The following is a 25,725-nucleotide window of genomic DNA, read 5'->3' as shown; positions in this document are numbered from 1 at the left end:
AAAATAACCAAAATACCACTGTCGGGATTTTTGAAATCGACGGCTGGCTCGTGATCCCCCGAAATCACCGTTACAGCCCTACGCGAAGCCCAACGAAAGACACACGAGCAGCACGTGACACGCGGTCGCGTGACCTCAGAAACACGGACTCACTATTACGAACTGTCTTAAGAATGCGTTTCCTAGCTATTCTGGCTGGAGATCGCTAACACAAATGCTTGTGGCTTTAAGGTGTTTGATAAAAGGTCAACAAGAATTAAATCAAATCGAGCAAGCTAACACTTTTATAGGTGTGACTATTTCTACCCTTCAATTCTGCCACAGTTGTAGTGCACTGAGCAGCAATTTGAGATGTTACGATCTTGACAATCCAACCATACAATAGCGATTGCTAAATCGAAGCAACTCACATGACTTCACTTTGAGCCAGGGTTGAACTCCGGACAGCCAATATAGTCCTTGTAGCTTCAATAGCAACCTGCCCATCGACATAGTGTTGTCTACAGACGGGCATGTAAACATCAGCTCCACCAACGAGCTCAGTTTGTGTTTCATTGGTCTTCCTGAGGGTGAAGAAAGCCCGCCTACCACAAATCTCACACCGTGCCGTCAGCTTAGTCACAGAATCAGCTAGCGGAACGATATCAAGCACCGAGCCAAAACTCCTTCTGTCAATGTTAATTCATTTGCACCTTTGTCAGAAAATGAAGAAAATCCAGCCAAATCTCCAATGAGATGTATAGACTATTAGAACATCGAAAATTGTTTATACCGAGATCAGAGCATGTAAATGAAATGGTCAATTCGCATCATGCTCTTCTAACCTCTTTAAAGAGACATGGAACATCATTAGTAAATGTTGGTAAATCACCTTAAGTAGTCGCCATCCAGGCCTGCAACGACGACAATCTTCCCGTCATGATCTGCCGCATTGCAGCAGAAGTCATAGAGATCTTCAAAGAATTGGGCTTCATCAATTCCTATCACGTTCAACTACCATGACAGCATCAGCAACAGAATTAGACATGTACAATAAGGACCTTCACTATGGTGTTTGATCAGTCATTCCACATATATGCATGTACAAAGAAATCCAGATCATTATGCTTGCTAGCTAGTCAAGCAGCATGGTGTTTAGAATCTCATTCTTAAAAAGAGACATCAAGTAAACATTAGCTCGTCCATATCTAAATGGTTTAATATGTTGTCATGATTTACATCAATAATTAAGATATAGGGATCCTACAAATTTTTAGACAGATTAGTGAATAATATTTAAGGAATGAAGGAAAGGAAGACAAGTGTGTGTGTGTGTGTATGCAACCTTGCAGCAGTCAGCCAAAATTACATGCAGCAGACTCAAATAGCAGAAACATATGTTCACCAAAAAGAAAACTTCATAGAAATCAGTAGCTACCAAAGTTGCCAACATCATCTATATAATAAGAGCAATAGGTTGTGTTGTAAAAGTGAAAAACATGGACAAAAGAATGGTACAACCTTAAGCTATACAAAAATGTCGACATGAGCATAACATTAAGCAAATACTAAAAATGATTGCATTTGCACATAGAGAAAGAAAACAATGATACTCATCATTAGTTATAAAAGAATCATATTTCATATGGCAACTCCAATATATCATCTTTCAAAAAGACAACCATGGTTTTTTATTACAAAATCCACCAAAAATAGAAAATTCAGCATAGAACAGCAAACCAAGGAGGACCAACTGCTAATCCTCACTGATGCAGCATTGATGCTGGTCTACTTCATATACACAGGTACTTTGTAGTTTCTTTTAGAGGCAATTACATTCTAATTCATAAGGAAGTGCACTTTTAAGACAGACCATCAGCCAGACAATCATGTAACCACGCTAGTATTGTCCACTGGGTTATACATATATGCTGTACTGGATTTCGTCAAACATAACAAGAGCAAAACCCATAACACGAGACAGATAATTAAGCTGCTCAGAGTTTTGCATGAAGCAACTTTAATTAGCCTAGACAACATGATTTTACTTAGCTTGCACAAAATAAACAGCGTCAGCTTCATATGTGACTCGACCGTAATGGCTGGAAGATTGATACTGACAAACATATTTCCAAGCACTTTATTGGCAAAACAAAGCGCATAAACTTCTCTGTACCTTATCATAGGCTTCAGTTCCTAATTTATCTCGGAACGACGAAAGCTCCGAAAGAGCAAAGCATGGCATTTTCATCCCATCGTGTGTGACCACGGAATCCAATCCATACCTTGCATCCTTGTCAGATTTAACCATCGCCACAGATCTGCTTCGTGAGTGGGAGAAAAGCGCAAGTTTTAGAGGAACAATACACGACCGTTGATGGAAAGCGAAAATTTGAAGACAAACCTTCCGCAGTCCACCTCGTCCTGCATCCTGCGGAGAAGGGCGGTGGTCTTTCCGGCGAACATGGGGCCCAGGATCACGTGAATCTCACCGAACGGCGACCGTGACTCCATCGGCAGCGGATCGTGGGCGCCGAGGACGGCGACGGCGGGGCACGAACTGGAGGAACGGAATGGGGATCGAGCAAGGCAGAGGGGCGGCGGCTGAGCCCTGGACCTGAGTAACGGGGAGGATTGTATCAAGGGGAGGAGGTGGGGAGGCGGGGAGTGGAAGGAAGAGGGGAATGGGAAGAGGCGGGATCTCATCGCCATGATAATTATTGAGCGCATCGAGTTCATGATTTTGAGTAAGATTTTGGTGGGGAGAGAAGTTGTGGGGATTTGAAGCGGCGGGGGAAAAGGGAGGGAAGAATTGGCGGTTTAGGGTTTTTTTTTTGGAGGGAAAGTAGTCTGAAGTATCTTTTCTATTTATATATCAATTATTGTTATTATCACATTATTATCAATTATTATTCGTGATTAGTGATTTCGAACATGATTATGTTCCTATCTTTTATACCTCAATTAGGTTTCTAATAACAACAAATTAATACAACATCCTCTACTAAACTATTCCTTGTTATAGTGTCACAAAAATACTTTTTAATTTTAAAATATCTCTTGTTAAATATATATATATATATATATATCTCTCGAGACAATTGTAGGATAATTTTTGTTTAACTAAGACATTGGTCACAGCTATTTCTGCTTACGTGATTTGAAGCACAGGAACGGCCCAATTGTATCATCATCATCATTTTAATGCCATCGCCATCAGATACCCTGTTGTTAGTGTGATTGTTTGGATGTGATTGAGTTTTTGTATCGTGCATGTGATGATGATGACTCAGATTGATGTATTAGTGCCCACGTTCTGTTCTTAATTGTAGTGGAATTCGTAATGGTGGCAATTGGAATGTAATGATTGAGATTTTAGTGCTCGTGCATTCAATTACATGGGCCATATCTAACTTACTAAACACGCTAATAAATACATCTTCACACTCGCACATTACAATAGATAAATATATCTATATAGTTATTTAAGGTAGAGAAGAATACATATGCACATACACAAAGGGTAACTTGGTAATATTCGCTGTCACTACCAAATAAACATTACCTGGCCGTGGCCGTGGCCGGCGTAGTCCCACCTTCCTACCGCTGCTGCTCCCGCAAGTACCCGAGGAGGATCTCCGCCTGCAGAGGAGAAATGGCTTTAGGAAAGGAAGTATCTCCTAAGAGCGCACTCGACGAGAAGAAGGCCCGGTGATTCCTTACCTTGTGCTTGGACCGAGAGGAGCCGGAGTATGAGAGCGCCACTAGCGGCGGGATGGCGCCTTCGCGGATGAGGAGCCCTCGGTTGCGGGTGCTGTCGGCGCAGAGCTGGAGCAGCGCCTGCACGGCGAACTCCTTCCCCCTCGTCGGTCCCGCCTCCATCGCGTCCACGAGTACTGGGATCGCTCCGGCCTCCACCATCGCCTCCCTTCCCTCCGGTATCGCTGCCAGAGTCCCGAGCACCACCAGCGCCTTTTCTGCTGTGCCCCCGCAGCGCTCCCCCACCAGCTCCACCAGCAGCGGCACCGCCCCCGCGCTCACCGCCCGCTCCTTGTTCCGCGGAGTTGAACACAGCTTGTACAGCGTCGTCAGCGCGTCCTTCTTCCCCCGGGTCGTGCCGTCCATAAGCAGCGCCACCAGCTGCGGGATCGCCCCGCACGCCCCGATCGTCGCCCGGTTCTCCTCGATCGTCGACAGGCTGAGCAATGCGCACGCCGCGTTCTGCTTGGTTACCGCCGTCCCCGTCCGCAGCGCGTACACCAACGGCTTGATCGCTCCCGCCGCCGTGATGGGCCCCTTGTTGGCTTCCTCCAGCGAAATGTTAAGCATCGCGGTCGCCGCGCTTTCCTGGGTCGCCGGGTCGGTGCTCTTTAGCAGCGGCACCAGCGCAGGGATCGCCCCCGACGCCCCGATAAGCGCTCTGAAGTCCGACCGGTGCTTCGCCAAGAGCCGTATCCCCGCCGCCGCCGCGAGTTGAGTCTCCGGCGATGAGGACCCCATGCCCTCCACGCACGCCCTCACAGCCGGTTTCACGCTCTCGAGCGAAGCGCTTTCGAGTGCCTCGGACGACGATGATAACGAGCCAAACCCTAGTCCGAGGGCCTCGAGGTCGCCCGGTCCGGGCACCGCGGGGCTTAGCGGCGCCTTCGTCGGGGGGATGGACGCCAGCCGTTGGAGCTCGCCGGAGATATCGTAGCTGATGCTGGAGCAGTCGGAGAAATCTCGCGAGAGCTCGAGAAGCTCGGCCATCGAGTTGGCGGAAGAGGCGGCGGACTTGGAATCGGAGGGCAAGAGTGGCCCGACGGCGAGCTCCCGGAGCTGGAAGTCGACGACGGAGTCCGTCAAATTCTCCGAGACAGCAGCGGAGCGCGCCGCCAGTGAAGTGTCGGGGGGCGGGTCATCCCGGAACAAGTTGGAGCGAATGGTGCGCATGGACCGGCCCAGCGACCTCTGGATCCTGGCGGCGGAGGCGGAGGGACTCCGGGAGGGATCGGCGAGCGAGACCATGGCGATGGACGACGAATCCTACGCAGCTCGATGGACCTCGAAAAAGGGAAACGAATCCGAATCGCAAAGAACGCGTACTGCTCCAAGTCGAAGATCAACGGAGCGGACCGCCGCTTCGATCGATCGGTTGGCGAGCCTTGTCGCGTTCTCTCTCCTTTGTAGCGTAGCCAAAAAGGAGGTGTTGGGGGTGAAGACGGTGCGTTTGTGATTGGACGGACGAGCGACGCGGGGCCACCGGAGGGGACGGTTAGGATCCCGGACGCCGAACAGCCTCTATTTTATCCTGCCTGCCTGCGCGCGCTTCACAGTGTGCAGTCCGCGGCCGCCGAGTACAGCTGGAAACAGATGCCGCGTGGCGTTCTGTTCTGGTGTTTCAGCGTCTCATCGGTCCATATGAGAGATAGCAATTCGGCTGCTACGTGGCGATGGGTTAAGGCCGGCCTGCACCGAAATAGGCCAAAGCCCAACCAAATCTCAATAATTATGTTCGGATCTCGCCTTATTTTCAATCAAATTTCATCAAACCGGGTTCGATCCAACCGGATTGATGCCACGCACCGCGGAGCGGATTAAAATTATCAGGTTAACTCAATGTGGCAGTAGAACAAACATGCGGGCATAAATGCAACCACCATCTGCAGATTGTCGAATACGCAACAGCGACGGGCAACCACCAGTCAAGCCTGTGAGCCCACATCTACAAACATCTCCGGACTGGAAGATGCGTCTCCCTCAGGTTCGAGGCCAACTCAGATATTTCGATTACATACTGCTCGACTTCATCGGCAATTGAACTTCGATCAGGCATTAACGCAAGCATCATCTGGGCATTATGGATCGCAGTTACTGGCGGAGCGCAAGACGAAGAGCCATCTCGAACAGATCCAACGAGAATAAGAGAACCAGAAGACATTTCTTACGATATATTACTCCCTCACACACTATTCAACATCACAGGAGCAATAGAACATGAGACGTAGTGATCGAGATCTTATTGGCTTTATTGGTCGGAGAAGATCGACGACACAAGTACGGCGACTCGTAGGTGCGCTTATTATTTAGCTGTTGACCAGCTTCTTGAAGGAGGTGAGCTGCCGGAACTTCTCCCACGGCTTCTCCCACACCACAGCCTCATACTTCGCCGACGCGCCGCTCCCGTCGCTCGCGCTCAGCACGAGGCGGTAGTTCGTCCCCGACACCACCTGGGTCTCGCCCTTCGCCACCTTGCCAAGGGCGAGGGCGGCGTTCGCCTGCTTGTTGTGCTCGGAGACGGCGAACTGGGCGATCTCTTGAACGTGGGGGTCGTTGACGTCCTTGATCGGCGTCCAGCCGCCGAGAGCCTTGCCAGAAGACGCGGCGGCGGGAGCGGGCAGGACGGCGCCGAGGAGGACGAGGAGGAGGACAGGGAGGGCGAGAAAGCAAGGACGACGAGGGGATCTCATGGTGGGCGCCGGTGCACGTCGGAGTTCGGCGCTTTGTTGGAGTCTGCAGGCGAGGAGGATATAAGAGACGTGAGAGGAGGTGGGGGAATGGCGTTTGCCGATAAGATTAGGTCGAGGGAGTGGCAGATACCTACCGGTGAAGGAGCGCAATATGGAAATGGGGCGGGCATGCAAAGCAATTGCGTCGAATCGACGCGGCATTCTCTTAAAAGGAAAAAGAAGGAAAGAGCGGAAAAAGGAGGCGTGGGAATCCAAAACCGCGGCACCGTCGGTAACGCCGGGACGGTAATGTCACCTTCGCCCGCGGCGCATCCAACCACATGCGCGAAAACGGTAACTCAGACCTATTGAACACAGTATGCACTAATATTTCATTAATGTTTAATTAAAAAAATAATGTTTAATTAACAGATATTTTAACATGATTCAACCTATATTATTCTTATAAGAACATAATTAGTGCGACTTGACTTAATCGAACTAATTATGATTTTAATGAATCTGGAAAATGAGATATTATTTATTTTTTTTATTTTGTGTAATTTTTGGAATATGATTTCATTCCTCGTATTTTTTGGATGGACTCCGTTGTAAATATCAAGACTTCGGTGAGGCGAAAAAGGACAATAGCATTACATCAAGAGTCGGCGCCAGTCGTTGTTGTCCTCCCGCTTCCCATCGAGCGGATAACACGGCGCTTCCTCTTTCCTTGGACTCCCCCTCCGACGACGATGGCGTCGCTTTCGCTCGCCGGTCTTCTTCCCGCGACTTCCTCGGTCTCTGCTTCTCGCTCGTTCCTTTTCCGTCCAGTCCCTTGCAAAAGCCCTTCGGCATGCCCCTCTCTGCAATTTCCTTCTCCGAATTCGAGCCCCATTCGCGGTAGACTCTTCTGGCGGTGCGCGTTCCGGCGGCGGCTCGACGGCGTGGCCAGCGAGGAAGAAGACGTGGAAGAATGGGACGAAGAGGAGGACTGGGAAATAGAGGAGGAGGAGGAGGAGGATGATCTCTCTTCTCTCGACCTCAAATCGATGGAGGAAGAGGCGATTGATGCTGTCAGACAGTACTCCCAATCTTTATCCACCGAATTGGGCTTCGGTATCGGTTCTTTCTCTTTTATAAGTTTTCCAGAAACCTTCTTCTTGAGTAACTCTCGCGTTCTTCGCTCGTCTGATACCAAGATTAGGAAGTGTTCCGGAACTACAATTCTTGAAATGTTTTAGTGCGTACGAGCGGCACAAGCAGAATGTTAATTAGGTTTGGGGTTTTGCTGTGGGTTCTTTCTCTTCTATCAGAATTTCCCTGAAATTGGAACCGTCTCCCTGAAGAAATATTGTGTTCTTAAGGTTATTTTTTCTGATACCAAAATTAAAAAGAATCCTGGAAATACAATTCTTGAAACGTTTTATTGCGTTCTTGAGTTTAAAGAGGGTGAACCCAAAGCATTCACAAATTAGAAACTAGGTTAGGGGTTTGGCTGTGGGAACTTGACTAGCCTTCTAGACATAGTTCAATTTGGTATCGGTTCTTTCTCTTTGATCAAGATTTCCACTAATCTTGAAACCTTCTTCTTGATGAAATCTCTTGTTCTTAACTTATTCTTTCCTGGTACCAAAATTAAGAAAAATCTGGAAGTATAATTCTTGAAACGTTTTAACGGGTTTCCAAGCTAAGAGAGGGTGAACTGGAAAAATGAGTGCACGCAATAGAAGTTAGTTCAGGGGTTTGGCTAATTTCCCCTATTCTTGAAACCTTCTTCTTGAAAAACTTCTCAAGTTCTTAACTTATTTTTTCTGATCCTGAAATCATCTGGAAGTACAAATCTTGAAATGTTTCTATGCGTTCCAAGCTAAGAGGGTGGACTGTGATCACACACATTTGATCCTTCTGTCTTCCTTCTTTCCTTCTCTTCATTTTTTTCTGTCAGTAGATCCTTCCTTTCGCTTTTGATTTGGAGAGGATGAGAAAGATATCATATACTCTAATGCAGTGAATTTGGGGAAAACAGAACATGAGTGGCATTGATGGCAAAAGAAGAAAAGGGGGCAGAGGCAGAGAGGGAAATGATGAGAAAGTGCAACACTGAGGGCAGCGGCGAGAGAGCGAGAGGGATAGGGTGGCAATCAGGGGAGAGACAGATGAGTTCTCCTTCGTCCTGACACTGAAAAGGCTGCCATGTTCTCAATTGTAATTAACTGAAAATCATAAATGAAGGTATTTCAGTCATTAATTAACTGAAAATCATAAAGGGGGTCTGGTTCCCAGTTTATCATATTTGACTGGTTGGTCTGGTCCAGTTCTATTAGACTATGCTTCCAAATTTTTTAGTGAAAACTTTGGAAATCCCAATGCTCTTTCATTCTTGATAATGTTTCTCTTTTGCAACAATTTCCTTATTCCTTACATTATAATTTTTACAATAACGTTAGAATGCACAGATGTGATTTAATGGTTCACCCTAAGCTAAACTATGTATGTCTAATTCCTTAATGTTTCTCCTGACATTTAGTAATTAATGTTTGATGTCGTGCTTCTTTTTTGACAATGTAATTGAACAAAATAGCACATTTATTTGGGAACTTTTAGACTATCATGTGTTACTATCTTGGAAGTAATTTGCCTATTCTTTTGGCATGCAATCCATACTCCTGTGTCTCTTTTCCCATGACCTGGGACAATGTTTCAATACTAATTAAGGAGAAAAAAGATGAAAGGCAAGGAGGAATAAGCTTTTGATGTAGCAGAAGATCTGTAGAAAATAGAATGATCTACATATAGCATGTTAATCTTGTGTCAGTTGTAGCATGTTTTTGTTTATGATGTGTGGCATGGTTGTGGCATCTTGTCATTAACATTCCCAGTCACATGACAAATTACCTAAGCAGAGAAATTGCATCTGTGTCCTTCAGTATCAACCAATATAGACACATGCTTAACACCCATATTCTATGCCATCGTGCATTATGTAGTACACCATGCTAGTATGTTCAACGTTGGCTGGCATATGTTGTGAAGAATGTGCCACATTAGCAGCTTATTGATAGTTACCTGGATTTGTTGCACACTATGATGATAAGTCAGGTACAGTACTGCTGAATAATAATCTTTGCATTCAAACATGAAGTATTTGTAATTAATGTACTCTAGTTTATTATGGTTGTATAGCAATATGGAAATGACCCCTGTCCGCAACTAACAAATTATCTATTACAGAGTAATTTGAAAGCCGTGAAACTGTACTAGTCAAAAACACATCAAAATTATTGGAAATGGGAATTAAACTGTTGTTGGAAAAATATGTATCCAAAATGTGTTGAAAGTCATGAATTTTCCTATTTCCGATCTTCTACACCAAGTAAATGCCGGGATCTCTTTGAATTTACTAACAAAAGTTATGTCAAGTTGTCAACTTTTATAAAGGCTAAAATTCATTAGCTATATTTAGCAAGGAAGAGATTGGCTAAAATCTGTCTTCACCTGCAACCATTTGAACCCTCCATATCTCATGGTTTAAGTCAGACCTGACAATTGTCGGAGGTCGACTCAAGAATCATCTCAACTACCCGACAGTATGGGTTCGATTCATGATCTTTCTTGTAGTACTTGATCTGTATTCTTTTAATTACTGTGTGAAAGTTATCCTTCAGTATCAGGCACCCGTGAAAACACCCTTGACAGATCCAAACACCAAAAGATATGCTGCTTATGCATAATATAGGCATGTCCAGGGTCATGATAGTTCTGACTTGCAAATGTTGCTTTTGATAAGTCAACTAAGCTTTCAGCAAGATTATAATCATCAATATCAATATTTGAAGAATCTACTTGTTCTCTTATTAAGCTTCTATGCTGTTTGTGCTTTTATATTAATCTATTTAGTTTTCAGCTTGTAGTTGTTGAATAAATATTTTTTTGATCCTTGTAGAGGATGAGGTCAGTGAGAGGAAGCATGCAAGTGAGAAGCAGAAGTTAAAGAAGAGTTCTAGCAAACATGTCAGTATGTTTCTGTAACATGGACTAGAAGATTCATGTAGCATTTGAGTTATTGGATTCTTATATTTTATACCCGAAGTTCTGGAGCAAATCCTATGATCAGAGCAACATTAGATCTGGAACCTTCGGTAGTTGAAGATTGGATTGGCAAATTGTATGTGCAGAAATATAGATAATTATTTTTCACACACGACAAAGCAAATAAAAGGAAAAAAAAGAACTATATAAGCAAACAAGTTTTTTTCTCAGCAATATGCAGAGATGCGTCTAATATTTAAACTTGTTATGGGTACTAGTCTCAAAATCTCATGCAACTTCCAACTGATGAAGCAAGAAGACATTCCATTGACACATTCCTATCAAATGGACATACACAATAACATATGCAAAATGCAAATGGATAAGACTTAAGAGCAGCCAAAGGATATGTATCCTTAACTTCATTTATCTACTATCTCAAATCAGTGTAGTTGAGTAGCTAAAGTCGGTGTGCTTATAGATATCCACATGGATAGTGCATCAGATAAAGAGGAACATCCACAAGTAATTAAGTTTATGTTTTATGTAAAAAAGATAATATTTTATATAACATAGATATATACACACTTGTAGGTGCCGATGCATTTCTATTGTTTTTCCCTGGTCCATGATATCTGAACGGTAGGTAGTTAAAACTTAAAACCGAAAAAAAAACTTTTATGCAGTTGTACTACTTATCAATATAATATATACTGTATATGGTATCTTTCCAGGAATGGACGAGGAATTATATACATATGAGATATTAGTTGAGATGCAATCATACAAGTGAAACTTAATTTAACCTATGCATATTTTAGTAATTTTATAATGTGCACCAGTCATGTATTTTATTTAGAAATGACATAGTTGCAAAGAGTAAGTATATACATGGCAATAACATATAATTGACTAAAAAAGAGAACTAAATAAACAAAAAAATATTCAGATATAATGAAACTAAAAATACAATGTTGAGATAATATTTCAAAGATTAAGTATATACATGACATTGCTTAAGTCTCTTTCTTTTTTTCATTGGAGTTGAAAAAAGGTTTTTCTAATTAATGAAAGTCATACAGCCAAAAAGGTTTTGGTGGGATTTTAAGAGTTTTGAATGTGTTTTCTCTGATGCCAATGAGTCATACTTTAATAACATACCTGAGGTGTGGATTCAAATTTCAGATTCTTGGGCTTGTATGGAGTATATCAACTGATACGTGCTGAGCCGGCAGTTGACTTAGACTTACTACCTTACCTGAAATGCCTAGTGCTAAAAAAGTTTACATTTTAGGAACTATTAGATCTATATAAATGCACATCACAAAGTAATTTTGACTTTATATCTAGTAGTCTACTGAAAACTCCATGTCATTATTTTATCAAAGCCTTAGCTTAACTATGTTGATACCCTCAGCTTGTTTCTTAGAAAAACCTTTTCATAGGAATAACTTCCTGTGCTCTTTTCTTTATGTGGTTCCTGTTTTTTCATGATTATCCCTTTATCATAAAAAAAACACATGGATGAAGGCATGCTTTATATTGATTCTTCTACTATCTTCAATCCAGATTCCAGACCATCTTCTTCCAAGAGTAACTATTGTTGGAAGGCCAAATGTCGGTAAATCAGCATTATTCAATCGGCTTGTGGGGGTACTTCCAATTCATTTACTCCAGCAAGCTCAGTTGTTAAGCACATTTAATTATATATTGTTTCTTGTAGTGATTGGATTTAGTTGTAGTGATATCATAGAGATTTTGACAGGGGAACAGGGCAATTGTTGTTGATGAACCGGGGGTTACCAGAGATCGTTTATATGGAAGATCCTTTTGGGGGGACCATGAGTTTATGGTAGTGGATACTGGTGGAGTTATGACCTTTTCCAGATCACAGATTGATGTTATGGAAGAACTTGCAATTACTACAACTGTTGGTATGGATGGGATTCCTCTTACTGTTAGGGAAGCAGCTGTTGCTAGGATGCCCTCCATGATTGAGAGACAAGCAACTGCTGCAGTGGAGGAAGCAGCTGTGTTAATATTTCTTGTTGATGGCCAGGTTAGCTATATTTGACTTAGTGCTCGATGGATATCTTTTATTTCTTATTTTAATGTTCATCACCATACTTTTTTTTCTGATTGACTGGAGAAGAGCATGTACCTGTGCATAGTTCATTGAAAAAGCCAGTCCCATGTCTTTTGTGCTCTTCACTTCTTGTTTTGCAAAGAAAGAGAAAGTAACTGGTCCACTCCATGCTTTCTACCTTACCACCATGGTCCTATGTTTTGTTGGACTGGTATGTATCCCCAGTCTGATGGCCTGTCGGATTGGCGGCACAGACAGCACCACATGCCTCTCAACACTGTGGATACTCAACTCTTAACAAAATAGTTCTGCTGCACTGACCAACATTCTGTGTGTCGGGACGCTGCCATGTACTACTAGATTTGTACTGGTCCAGCTGTAAACCAGCAGGGGTCTGGAACCTGAAGCGTCAAACTATGCTTGCCACGTTCTCATGTATCTGCCCCATTTTCTTCTTTCACCAAATAAGAAAGGAACGGAAAGTATCTTCCATTACATACTTTGTTCTGTACAACATCAGGGAACTTTACCCAATTGCAGCCTGTACAACATCAAGGAACCATGACTCCCTGAAGAGCTACAGGGAGTTATAATTCCTTAGTTTTATAGTCTGACATTTTCTTGTCTACAATTGATACCTTCCTATATGGAAGCTTGGTTACTCTGAACACTGACCTGTATGATTCCCACTAGCAATGAATGTTTCCTTTGTTTGTTGTATGGAACTAAAGCTGCATGTCCAAATTAACCCACTCAAATGGTATATCCTACCAAGATTGCAGGAGACACATGATTATTTGATGTATGTCATCAAGATGAAATGGTAGAATGAACTGAGGACATTTTAAAATTTTGTTCAAGCATATAGTGACAATTATTTACTTTTGTGAAGTTGATAACTTGATCTACTCAAGTGAGGGCTCACTGAGTGTTAACATTGTAGCATGGTGTGGCATGTCAGGGAGGCAGAAGAGGTACAAGACCTTGACTACTGTTGTCCAATTAGACCTAACTGGAACTTTCATGTTTCAACTTGACGTGAATGAAAAGTCTGGACTTGTACATATTTGTATAATCAACTTTCTAAGATTTGATCATGGGGCTGTTTGAATTTGCCAATGAGAACTTGCATCTAATTTTTTTTGGTGTTGCATTCGTGACTGCGGCTTATTCATCTAATAAGGTGTTTGAGTGGAAGTGTTGGTAGGCATGCGTGGTAGGAGGACAGGGAAAGGGCTATGTTGGTCAAACCAGGTATCAGGAGGGTTTGGTTTTAGTTGGAAGCAAGTTTCAATTCTCAAAAAAATGTATAGTCTCCACCAGTGTTTGGCATAGTGCTTGATGATGGCATGACATGTCAATTTGTTGGGGTTTTAAAGCTTTTTGGAACAACATTCTCTTTTCTACCTTGCCCTTCTCCTTGACATCCTATGGGCATCTCCAAAGTTGTGGTGAGACTAGGCCATGAATTTGGTGGAGGTGGCGTGAAGGCCTAGAAATCCTTGCAGCTCTGAACAAAAATCCAGAAAAATGGTGGATCAGGGATTTTGTTTTAAGGAAGAGCTGGATCAGGTCGTGGTTCAGTTTGACAGGAAAAATGGTCACCATGGCCCTAAATTTTCTCCAAGCGAATAGAAGCGAGACTAAAAATAGGCAACTAAAAGACCTGCATTTGATGAAATAATCACATTTTCCAGGGAAACCAAACAAAATTTTGGTGACTGAAAAAGAAACTTTGTCTTCAACATTTTTAACTCATTCCTAAATGATAATATTTCTTTTTAGATATTTTGTCAATTTTCATGCTTTCGTTGTATCCCTAGCCTCCATGTGTTATCCTTAATTCGTCTTGTTTCTTTAAATGTTTCCATACAAAAAATTCATTATGTTTATAGAAGTTTTAACATTTTGATTCTCTCCTAGTTCTTTTATTGTTTAAAACATTTTCTTTTAATCCTTTATCTAAAATAATAGTATTGTGCTTTTCGTTTTTGGCAACAAGGTTTGTGCATCTTCAGTTTCTCTAGATGGTTTTTTGCTTTCACTGTGTTTTTTGCAAGCAAAAGTATCTCAGTTCTTCTGACTATATATCAACTCTCAAATTACCACAGAGAATTTGTTATATTCCAGTTCATTAGTTTATTCATACAAATCTATACTAATTTTTTACTTGTAGCGGTCTATCTGTCCAGAATAATATGTAAACCATAACCAAGTTGCCACCAAATTCTGGCACAGATACCTCATGTAAAGCAAATTTAGATTTGATCTCTTATTATTTGAGAGTGAAGTGCGCATGTTGATATCTGTATTAGAGTTTATTTATTGTTGGTGGTGAGACTTGGAGGGCATTTATGAGGTTGTTATGTCCTCTGGAAATGCAACTCCTCTCATGTGTTCTTATGCCCTTTGGAGATCCTTGATCCTTTAAGTTTTGAAGTTTAGATAAACATGATGGTATGTACTTCTTGAATCATGTTCGACTGTTTCACGAAGTTTATTTACAGCGTGGATGACTGTTTTATCATTCACTGAGGCTCTTTTGCTGTAATAAACAGGCTGGCCTCGTAGCAGCTGATATGGAAATTGCTGACTGGTTGCGTAAAAATTACTCGGATAAGTGTGTTATCCTTGCTGTAAATAAATGTGAATCTCCACGCAAGGGACTGATGCAAGCATCAGAATTTTGGTCCTTAGGGTAAGATTCATCATCATTTCTGCTCTTTGTTTTGATAAGATGTCCTATGAGAATGAAATAACCATGTGTATAGCAGAATTCTATGGTTACTGAATTCAAGAAATGGTATCATATGATCTTCTGGAAATCAATATTGTTATTCTAATGGCACATGTCAGCATACACTAAAAATACTGTGTTTGAAGGGTATTGGCATGCATCTTGCATGCCCATGTCAGATGTACCAACATATGGCTAGGACACTTTTTTTGTCATGTGCTAAATGGCATATGGGCATGGCTATTTAGCATGAGATGGAATCATATCCTAGTAGAAAGGTGTCATGTACTGATGCCACATTATGACAATTATTAGTTTTTTCACTTGTGCAATACATGAGGTGGAAAGCCTTCATTTATGAGAGTGATTACTAGATCCCTAGTAATTCTAGTACTTCCCTTTTGCTTTTGTTGTCTGTCCTGTTACTGCTTTCTTGTTTACTCTAATTTTTTTTAATAGCTGAAATCTAAATAATCTGCATGTTTCCTTTATCCGAACTTTTTTTATTAGAATTTACATTAACCATATAGACCATAACCTATCATCATTGAACTCTAACTAGCTCTCCTACAAACCCCTATTGTTTTCTTGCAAGAATGCTATTCTAAATTTAAGCAAATCGAGTTCTCAATCCCAAATATTTGCAGATTTAATTCATCTTGGAAATCCATATCTTCTAGACCAATTAGCCTATGTAATCCATTCTTCATGGAAACACTAAACAACGAGCTGTTAAGCCTGTCAATAGCTGAAGCAGACAAATAAATGCTCGGGTAGTAACTGATACTTGCAATCAGCCCCTAAACTTGGTGACTTCTTTCTAAAAGCTGAAAAGGAACTCGGTTGGAAGTGAAACCTATTCCTTGATGATTCCAATTGACTCGACTGAAGGATTGCATCCTGTGACTTACAGATTGCATCTTATGACTTGGAGGAAACTCTATTATCTTGAAACTCCAGTTTTCATCATCTCCCTTTACTTTGTTTCTTGTTGCAGTGCACTCATTAATCCTTGAATCTCATGCCTAGAAAACTAGGTATCTTCACAATCTTATTCTTCTTGTTCTGCTTACTTTTCATGAAGTTTGCACATAGCTAATGAATAAAGCAGGCCTATTCTTTCTTTTGCAATGTTTTACTAATAACAATTTGTTCCTACTTTTAGTTTCATGTGCTCATCCTTTTGGGTTATCAATTAGGTTTTCTCCTTTGCCAATATCAGCCATTTCCGGCACTGGAACTGGGGAGCTCCTTGATCTTGTCTGTTCAGAACTGAAAGCTATTGAGGTACATTATTTTAGCTAATGGTTATAAATCTAATTGTGCTACATAATATTTTTTTCCTAATTCTATCTTAACTCAATATATTATTTTCCTAATTCTTTCACTTTTGGAGCAATAGACATGATTTATAGAATCATTCATGATTGGACATGGTTAAATAAGATACCTTGGAGGTGACAAGGGTAGGTGAATTTTTGTTGGTAATTGATTCTGAATGGAATTTCCATCCCTTTTGTATTATATTAGTTCTTTTGTTGAACTGCATAATGTATGCAGTCCAGTTACCTTTGATTTGTTCAGCTGATAGATATAAATGAATCTTTCTCTGCAGGCCTCAGACAGCAATGAAGAAGAAGAAAACTACATTCCTTCTATTGCTATTGTTGGTAGACCAAATGTTGGGAAAAGTAGCATATTAAATGCATTGGTCGGGGAGGATAGAACAATTGTTAGCCCAATCAGTGGGACAACTCGTGATGCTATAGATACTGAAATTACTGGACCAGATGGACAGGTTTGTTTGTTAAATGTTTTATTGAACTTTATTAGTTTCTAGCAGCTAGTATTTGTATTTGACTTTTAGCTGTGGACACAATGGATTGAGAGCTGCACTATTGTCACGGACTTAGCTGATTTTGCCTAAGTCGTGCGGCACCCTTACGTGTCCGTCCGCAAAGGTCAGCCTCCCCAAAGCCTCCCCTGGTCCCTTAGGACCCACAAAAGAGAGAACAAGACAGAGAAAACGCCTCACTCGGGATCCACAAGCAAACATGCAAACATGTCCGAAAAACACTTCATAGACAATGCAAATTACAAACAGACTTTACAAGCTCTGAACAGTTGCACAACAAAGGGTAAAATGGTTCATTACAGACCGAAAAGCTCTCGCACGTGTCCACATGACACAACCTTTATTTCCAAGCCTAAAGAGGCCACCAACCCAACTAAAGTGAGACTATTAAGCCTTCGGCCGCCCTTTACATTCTGTACAAGGCATGAACATGCCAAAAGACACGGACATACACAAGCATTACATCAAACACCTTGTTTCGAAGTTTGTCCGTGACATTCTCCCCCACTTATCCCTTCGACGTCCTCGTCGAAGCCTTTGTCGACACTGCAACTCCTTACCTTTGCTGAGTCTTCAATCTTCTGCTCCAGCTGCAATGCGCCTCCTGGCTCCCAGCTGCTCTCCGCTGCTGTTTTTGAGTAGTCGAACCTTTGATCCGCCATGCTGCTGCAACTCACCAATGACTTTGACTCTGTTGTGGGGTTGGCTGAGTTGTGTTGATCCTTGTTGATTCCTGCGGATCCGCCAGATGAAGGAAAAGACCATCCTTACTGCGCCAGTCTCTCAGAAATTCCTCATGCTGTTTGAACTGGGTGGATGCTTGTTGGAGCTTTAACGAGCATCATCTCGCAAACTTCTGAAATTTCGGGTCCTTCCTCCACAAAATCTGCTCATTGACTCTTCTTTCTGTTAGTTGTCACATCCAAGTAGGTTCGCATCATTTCCGCTTTCGATTGGCATTTCGTTAGGAAATGAGGCGGACAATCTACTCTCAGTAGCATTGATCACCGTTGGTGAGGATTTGACAATTGTTGTCTTTCATTATCTTCGAAGGGTCTTTGAACTTGTGCAGAGCTCCTCTGCTGGATAGATAAGAGAATTGGGGTACTCGGTTTCGCCCATTCTCTTAAGAGTTGAGAAGGCAAAGGTTACTTGACTTCGCCCGCCTCCTCGAGGTTGTACTTCATGCATCGAGCTGGTTACTGGCCTTCGCTTGCTCTTTGCTCACACTTCTGAAGCACTTGAAGTGTTTGTACTCCTTGCGTTGAGTTAGCTACTGTGATTCACCTTCTCAATGCCATCGAACTTCTGGAATGCGGGAAGTTTTCACCCCAACTTGGAGTAATTCTCTGATAGATGAGGTCGCCTCTGGGATTGTACCGTCTTCTCCATCAACCCTGCCGCCTACTCCACTGAGTAGCAAAGGTACAGCACCGCGTACTGCCTGCTTCGTTCCTTGGTCGTGCACTCTTGCATGACCCGAAGTCCTTCACTTACGGCTATCTTGATGAGAAACTTGTTGACACCGGTCTTACGAAGTTTCTTGGCCTCTGCCCTTCAGCCTTGTCTCGGTACTTGGAGATTGCCTCTGCATGTTCCACCTCCTCGGCCCCTTTCACGACCAAGCGCTCTCCCTCCATGAGAGCAAGGGATCAATGACTTTCACGGAAGTCCCGCCTCTGCGGTACCATGGCGCTGCCATGCCCATGGCCCTACTATCTGTCGCCTCGCATCTGCATCCCTTTTCTTCACGATCAGTAGATATGTCTCTGTGGCACTCCTCTGAGTCCACCTCCATTCTAACTGATGCTTGATTTTGGGTAGCTAAGTCCCTCTGGACTCGTCGTCGCTTCCTCGCCCCTTTCGACCCCCTGCTTCAACACCTCTGTGTTCTCCAAGCAGTTTGTTTGGTCGATGGAGAGACAGACTGCAACTCCCATGCATGGCCTCTGCCATCACGTTGTAGGGTTTGCACCAATTCTGTTCTCCTTAGCTTCCTTGGTAGCAACGTTCGCTTACTCGACCTTGTCCTCTGACTTGTCGGGCTCCCTTAAGCGAATGTGAGCTCTGGAGCAGTCCAACTCTCCAGCTGCTTCGATCATACTGCTGTATGATCAAGTCCCTCCCATGGGACTCACTGGTACTTGCAATCGAACTTTTCCCTTGGTGGAACACAGCCCCCATATGCTGATGACCAAGACTTTCATCCGATGCAAAATTCGATACACGCACGGAAGACCCGCCTCTGCGGTACCATGGCCTTCACTCCTTGAATCCATAGCCCTTCTTGCCGTCGTGTTGTTCACCGAAGTGGAGCTCCCAATAGCTCCCGATCAGACCTCCGTATGATCTTGTCCCTCACGGGGCAAGTCGTGTGTATCGCATTGCCACGAACTATTCCACCACGATCCGCTGCACCATGTCGCCTCCTGGTGACATCTCCATTGCATTCTGATCCTTGTGGAATAAACTCGAATTGTGAACCCTCCATGTGTGGCCTCTGCCAATATATCGCAGGGTCTCCTCCACCTTCGATTTTGTTCGCTCCTTTGGCAATCGACCTTCATCCACCCACTCTTGGGTCACACCTAGATGAAGCACCGCTCTAGGACAGTCCGTCGCCTAGTAGCTCCCGAAGTCCCCCGACTTCGCTGCAATCAGTGCACCATTGTCTGGATCCTGGGCCTCTGCCCCTACCAGCACAATCTTCGCTGCGCACCGCCTCCTTCACAACAACTTGAATGACAACACTGTGGCATATTCTTCAAGAGTACCCGCCTCTGCGTCCTTTTGCCCCGTGCTAAGGCCTTCTGAACTCAACTTCGCCTCCGCAAACTGAGTCGCCTTAGTTCTTCCACCAAATGCTCCTCCGAGATGAAGTGCATGTGCCCTGAAGCTCCCTTCGTCTTTGGCACCATGCAAGATGAGTCCGCTCCGACAGAATGAAGGACCCATGGAACAACATGATCCTACTATTGCCTCTGCAAGAGTTCATGTCCTTGACCTCTGTCTAAGGAAAGCACTGTGCCTCCGCTCCACGTTCCAACTTCTATGCTGTCTCCCTTCATGCGGCTTGGGTACTTCGCCAAGTTACACCCAAGTTGCTCCGCTCCTCGTTTTTGCATTGAGTCGATGGTGGCCCTCATGCCCACCATTCCACGGGTCAGCCCTCCCTTGAGTCCGATCTCCATATCGACTCCAAGTGTGCCTTCATTTGTGTTGCTTTGGGTAGCTCCCCCACTTGATCTCGCAATGCATCCACCAATGCATTCTCTCAAGCGAGATCATGCGACGACTCCTCGTCGCTTGCTCAGTCCGTCGAGCTTCGTGGGGTTGTTGGTTGTTGAGGTACTCATCCTCAACTTGTGAGGTCCGCCCCACATGATTCTCCCTCTGGAGAGTCGGGACTTATCCCTCCTGGATAGCTGTCCCATTGGAGCAACATCTCTCTTCGTTTCGGAGACCACCATCCCCTTAGACTACTCCGATCTGCTGAACAAACTGTGCATTGTTCTGCCTCCTGCAAACGCACTTGCTAGATTGCGACTTCTCGTCAATACAGCCCCCGTTGCACCCCTCAAGGCCTAGCAACATGCTGAACTAGTTGCACCCTTTCAGCCTCCTGCGGACGTATCCTTCACATGCCGAAGAGAAAGTTTCAATGCTCCATGGCGCCGAGTTTCGGTCGCTTTGGGATGACCACGAACATTCCATCGTTCGCATACACGCCCATGCATGAGTACCAAATTCTTCGAGTTAGCAATTCCCCTCACCTCTGTGAGTTTTGCATAGCTCTTTTGGTCATTGAGCAACTCATTCCACCTTGCATGGTCTCATCCTTTTGCCAAGCGCCTCGCTTGCCTTGAGCACCATCAGGTATGGTTGTCAACGTTGAGCCGTAGCTCAAACTCAGCCATCCCAACCTTTGTGCGCTTCAAATTCTTCCAAGCTTGTCTGTTCTCGTGGTGCCTCTTACGCGAAGGGTTGGCCATTCCTCTGAATGTCAATCTCAGATGCCCGCTCCTCTGAGCGACTCCTTTTCCCTACATCTCCATGCCCGTTTTCCCCCAAACGGTCGCGCGTGTACTGACTGCCCTCAACGCAGCCCCGCTAGGTCCCCCACGTTTGCATGCTAAGTGTTTCTATGAGTGCTTATCCCGCTTTGATACCATCTGTCACGGACTTAGCTGATTTTGCCTAAGTCGTGCGGTACCCTTGCGTGTCCGTCCGCAAAGGTCAGCCTCCCCTGGTCCCTTAGGACCCACAAAAGAGAGAACAAGACAGAGAAAATGCCTCATTCGGGATCCACAAGCAAACATGTCCGAAAAACACTTCATAGACAATGCAAATTACAAACAGACTTTACAAGCTCTGAACAGTTGCACAACAAAGGGTAAAATGGTCCATTACTGACCGAAAAGCTCTCACACGTGTCCACATGACACAACCTTTATTTCCAAGCCTAAAGAGGCCACCAACCCAACTAAAGTGGGACTATTAAGCCTTCGGCCGCCCTTTACATTCTGTACAAGGCATGAACATGCCAAAAGACACGGACATACACAAGCATTACATCAAACACCTTGTTTCGAAGTTTGTCCGTGACACTATGGCACTGGTAATTTGATATATTAGTCTTTCATGTCTCAGATGTGCATACCTCTGTCTCAGTCTAATTATATTGCCAAGTTTGTCATAGCAATTCAAACATAATAATTAGTTGATTCGTTTTTGTAACTATTAATGTTTGCTGATATTTTTATCTCATAAATCTTGGTATTGTTATGTTGTAAAGTTTGTTTTTTATATTTGACATGGACAGTATCTATTGATCGTCCTGATTTTTGTTGTACTTGATCTTTACTTGCTCACACAGTGGCCTGAAGCTGAATTATAGCAACGGAGTATTAGTCTTTTCACGTTTGAATGTGCATGCCTGTATCTCGCTTTGATTAAGTTGACCTTGTAACTTAAATCTTATCATATTTAGACATACTACACTTATTTTAAGATTCTTGCTTACAGTCGATAGTATTATTGTAAGAAAGATTTTTCTTTCTTTTGACTAGTGATGAACTGGAAACTATCAGTGTATTTTAGAGGCTGACATTATCAATGGAAAGAGGAACATGAAATGCTGACTGTTGTATTAGAGTATGCTTTATTGAATAGTCAAAATTCTATCATACCAGTGCATAAAAAGTAACTTAACATGGTTTTGCAGAAGTACAGGCTCATTGACACTGCTGGCATCCGAAAAAGAGCAGCAGTAGCATCTGCTGGTAGCACTACTGAGGTATTATCAGTAAATCGGGCATTGCGAGCCATCTGTCGGTCAGATGTGGTAGCTCTTGTTATTGAAGCCATGGCTTGTATTACAGAACAGGTATTTCTTTTTAACTCTATGCTCTTCGTAACTTGGTCATGCAACAGTTATCAACTCGTTTTCAAGTAAATACTCTTTAAGAATATATCTTGAACGATAGTTGGATTTTTTTTTCTTTTGAGAACCAAAGAGTTGAAGCTGCTTCCAACTGAAATAATCATGGAGTGTACATTCAAGGTTTAACCATGCAATCTATTATTGGTTTGTGTTATTTAAAATTTTCATGCTTACCTCTTTGTTGCTTTTGCGAAGGACGTCAGGATTGCTGAAAGAATTGAGAAAGAAGGAAAAGGTTGTGTCATTGTTGTAAACAAATGGGACACAATACCAAACAAGAATCAACAGACAACAACATACTATGACCAAGATGTAAGGGAAAAAGTCCGATTGCTTGATTGGGCACCAATTGTCTATTCGACCGCAATTAGCGGCCACAGTGTGGATAAGTATATATCTGATCTCTTTGGTACACTATTTATTTTTTAATTTGGTAGTCTACTGAAGCGTATGGTTTGAGCTTCAATTTACTGCATGTTTACTTCTTCTTAGGAGCAATGGAGCTAATTTTACATTAAGTTTCTTTAAAAAAAGTTCTTTCAAATAGTAGTTTTAGTCCAAGCAGAGGACTTCATTTTTCATAGAGATGGGTATCCTCAGCTTGCAGTGGACTTTCGTATCAATCCTTGTACTTTGATTTCTTTGGTTGGCGGTTGTATAGTGGGAGGGATCCGTTCACTTCTGTAGGAGAGTGAAAGGTTCGAGGAGCTGTAAGATTCTAGAGGGAGGGAGATTGGACTTGTAAGCTGAAAGTTTGTCTTCAGATAAAAACTTTAAACTGCAGGACCTTTTCTATGGAAACTTTAAACTCCTAGGACTCTTTAAACTAATGCCCTAATAGCTAAATAAATTTTGTAAATCATATTTGGCCAAAATAGGAGCCATAAGGTAGGATCATAAAAATTTTATTAGATGATCACAAAAGAATAATTCCAAAGATGCATTGGAAATATTCTAAAATACTAATTTCTTTAGAAGTAAATGGTAAAAGACTAATTTTTTGTATTCTTCTTTGGCTTACCATCACTCTGCAGGATAATTGCTGATGTTGGCATGGTTGAAAAGGAGCGATCTAGAAGGTTAGGTACCTCAATCCTTAATCAGGTGGTGCAGGAAGCTCTGGCCTTCAAACCACCGCCAAGAACAAGAGGTGGCAAACGAGGGCGTGTTTACTACAGCACTCAGGTACACTCTCTGGGCAGTCAGAAATCCACTTATATAATAAGCATTCACGGACCTTATTTCCTTTTTTTATTTTCGTTTAAAAATTGTGCAATTTTTACACTTGCAGGCTGCTATACGACCGCCTACCTTTGTTTTCTTCGTCAATGATGCAAAGCTTTTTCCAGAAACCTACCGGCGCTACATGGAAAAACAGCTAAGGAAGGATGCAGGTTTTCCTGGTACCCCTATTCGACTTTTATGGCGCAGCAGAAGGAGAGGGGATAAAGGTAATGGTACTCAGTAGTAGTATTTGTACATCTGTCCATTTGTGGTGTATTATAACTGTTACAAGGAAGATAAAGCATGATTTGTCACCTCTTGGACCTGTTCAGGAGCTGTGTAACTGTTGGAGTTGATGATGGAACATGTTGTGTGCATTCCCATGTTAACTCACTGCCTGTTGCATTTTGTACTTACAAAGTCATAAGCTTGCTATAAGACACATTTTGACAGAATGCTTAGTTGTCTACTACTACAGTTTAGATGTAAATTTCCTACAAATTCACCTTTTTTTTTTGTATGATTGATTAGGTAAGGCTGGAGACACCAACCCATCGACTTCGAGTGCTGCTGACAAATTTGCGGCTGTAGCGTGACTTGACATCCATTGACGTCCATTGTGCTCAGAGTTTCAAAATATCCTTCATTTTGAATGGATATTATTTCTCTATCTTCATCAAAATTAGGTGGATATTATTTCTTAAAAGGTTCTCGAGTCCTCTTGTATTATTGAATCGTACGTAGCACTCGCTAACCACCATCGAGTGAAAGGCTCTTTTCGGCTTCAAAATGTATCTATCGTCAGGTAGCCGTTACATGCCTTCCTAAAACCCTACTCCAAACCGTGACAACATTTAAGCCATGCATCCATCGCGTGCAGCTCTCTCTCGTTATACGTATCCCGCGCCTCACACACTCTCCACTCCACTCGATCCCCGCTCTCCTCTCCTCCTCCATGGACAACCACCTCCGAAAGGCACCCCACCGGTCGTGGAAGAAGGGCCCCGCCCGCTGCAAAGGTGGCCCCCAGAACGCCTCCTGCCAATACCGCGGAGTACGGCAGCGGACGTGGGGCAAGTGGGTGGCCGAGATCCGGGAGCCCAGGAAGCGGACCCGCCTCTGGCTCGGCTCCTTCCCCACCGCCGAGGAGGCGGCTTTGGCCTACGACGAGGCTGCCCGCCGCCTCTACGGCCCCGACGCCTACCTCAACCTTCCCCACCTCCGCGCCCACGGCGGCAAGCCCCCCGTAAGGTTCGAGTGGTTTCCCTCCGAGAGGGACGCGTCCGTGATGCCCGCCTGCGGCCTCCTCAACCTCAACGCCCAGCACAACATCCACGCCATCCACCAGAGGCTTCAAGAGCTCAACAACCCCAAGCCGCCGCCGCCTCGTTGTTCCTCTTCCTCCTCCGCCTTGCCTCCGAGCTCCGCTGTCGGAGCGGTGGAGAAGCCTCAGATCGATCTCAAGGAGTTCCTCCAGCAGCTGGGAGTGCTGAAGCCGGAGAGCAAGGCGACGCGGGAGGAGACGGATGAAATGGCCATCGGATTGCACCCGAGCGACGACTTCAACTGGGACACGCTGTTGATGGAAGACGGCAGGTGGCAGCTCGACGACGATGTGCAGCAGCAGCAAGCGGGCTATCCTATATCCATATGGGACCTCTGAGACCCCACCGAGGAGTCGGCCGTTGGTTGCTCTAATATCATATTCTCATGTGACTTTGATATCTTCTACGACGGGGAAGAAGAAGAAGAAGAAGAAGAAGTTGGTAATGTAAACGAAAACACACCGAAAACAATAATTGGTTGGATCATCAGAACCACCGTAATTTCGGTGTTCCTGCAGCCAACTTCTGTGGGTTTACACTCGATCATCAAACACTGGGATCATTAGATCATGGCAAAATACCACATCCTACAATTGGTGTTGCCTAATAGGAGAACAGT

At 43.6% G+C, this 25,725-nt stretch overlaps 5 protein-coding genes across 10 annotated transcripts; 2 read left to right on the top strand and 3 right to left on the bottom strand.

Moving 5' to 3' along the window:
- Positions 1-362: 362 nt before the first annotated feature.
- Positions 363-3,289, bottom strand: LOC135608461 (thymidine kinase-like). The gene is made up of 4 exons (XM_065101375.1): positions 2,384-3,289; positions 2,156-2,300; positions 872-993; positions 363-668 (listed from the first exon to the last, which is right to left on the bottom strand). The coding sequence occupies exons 1-4, from the start codon at positions 2,716-2,718 to the stop codon at positions 407-409; spliced, it is 864 nt and encodes a 287-aa protein (XP_064957447.1). The 5' UTR covers positions 2,719-3,289; the 3' UTR covers positions 363-406.
- A 150-nt stretch (positions 3,290-3,439) lies between these two features.
- Positions 3,440-5,741, bottom strand: LOC135608460 (U-box domain-containing protein 4-like). The gene is made up of 2 exons (XM_065101374.1): positions 3,703-5,741; positions 3,440-3,621 (listed from the first exon to the last, which is right to left on the bottom strand). The coding sequence occupies exons 1-2, from the start codon at positions 4,984-4,986 to the stop codon at positions 3,580-3,582; spliced, it is 1,326 nt and encodes a 441-aa protein (XP_064957446.1). The 5' UTR covers positions 4,987-5,741; the 3' UTR covers positions 3,440-3,579.
- A 139-nt stretch (positions 5,742-5,880) lies between these two features.
- On the bottom strand, positions 5,881-6,700 carry LOC135581282 (cysteine proteinase inhibitor 1-like). Of its 2 annotated transcripts, none has more exons than XM_065101379.1 (2): positions 6,563-6,700; positions 5,881-6,471 (listed from the first exon to the last, which is right to left on the bottom strand). In XM_065101379.1, exon 2 carries the CDS (start codon positions 6,426-6,428, stop codon positions 6,045-6,047), a length of 384 nt encoding a protein of 127 aa, XP_064957451.1. In that variant the 5' UTR covers positions 6,429-6,471; positions 6,563-6,700; the 3' UTR covers positions 5,881-6,044. The 2 variants fall into 2 exon arrangements, with proteins under 2 accessions (XP_064957451.1, XP_064957450.1); XM_065101378.1 differs by having other exon boundaries at positions 6,559-6,686.
- Positions 6,597-24,515, top strand: LOC135608455 (uncharacterized). Of its 5 annotated transcripts, XM_065101358.1 has the most exons (13): positions 6,597-6,761; positions 7,031-7,523; positions 10,351-10,418; positions 12,006-12,089; positions 12,202-12,495; positions 15,081-15,220; positions 16,459-16,546; positions 16,875-17,057; positions 22,339-22,500; positions 22,753-22,946; positions 23,592-23,742; positions 23,849-24,008; positions 24,313-24,515. In XM_065101358.1, the coding sequence occupies exons 1-13, from the start codon at positions 6,597-6,599 to the stop codon at positions 24,375-24,377; spliced, it is 2,247 nt and encodes a 748-aa protein (XP_064957430.1). In that variant the 3' UTR covers positions 24,378-24,515. The 5 variants fall into 5 exon arrangements, with proteins under 5 accessions (XP_064957430.1, XP_064957431.1, XP_064957433.1 ...); XM_065101359.1 differs by lacking the exon at positions 16,875-17,057; XM_065101362.1 differs by lacking the exon at positions 6,597-6,761 and having other exon boundaries at positions 7,456-7,523; positions 10,351-10,422.
- Positions 24,516-24,680: 165 nt separating this feature from the next.
- On the top strand, positions 24,681-25,513 carry LOC135608462 (dehydration-responsive element-binding protein 2E-like). The gene has a single exon (XM_065101376.1). The coding sequence runs from the start codon at positions 24,737-24,739 to the stop codon at positions 25,442-25,444; it is 708 nt and encodes a 235-aa protein (XP_064957448.1). The 5' UTR covers positions 24,681-24,736; the 3' UTR covers positions 25,445-25,513.
- Positions 25,514-25,725: the final 212 nt, after the last annotated feature.

This window comes from Musa acuminata, chromosome BXJ2-3 (genome assembly GCF_036884655.1).
Source record: "Musa acuminata AAA Group cultivar baxijiao chromosome BXJ2-3, Cavendish_Baxijiao_AAA, whole genome shotgun sequence".
In the NCBI taxonomy this organism is placed as follows: Eukaryota; Viridiplantae; Streptophyta; class Magnoliopsida; order Zingiberales; family Musaceae; genus Musa; species Musa acuminata.
Note: the sequence above shows the minus strand (reverse complement) of the source record. Positions and strands in the feature narration are given on the sequence as shown.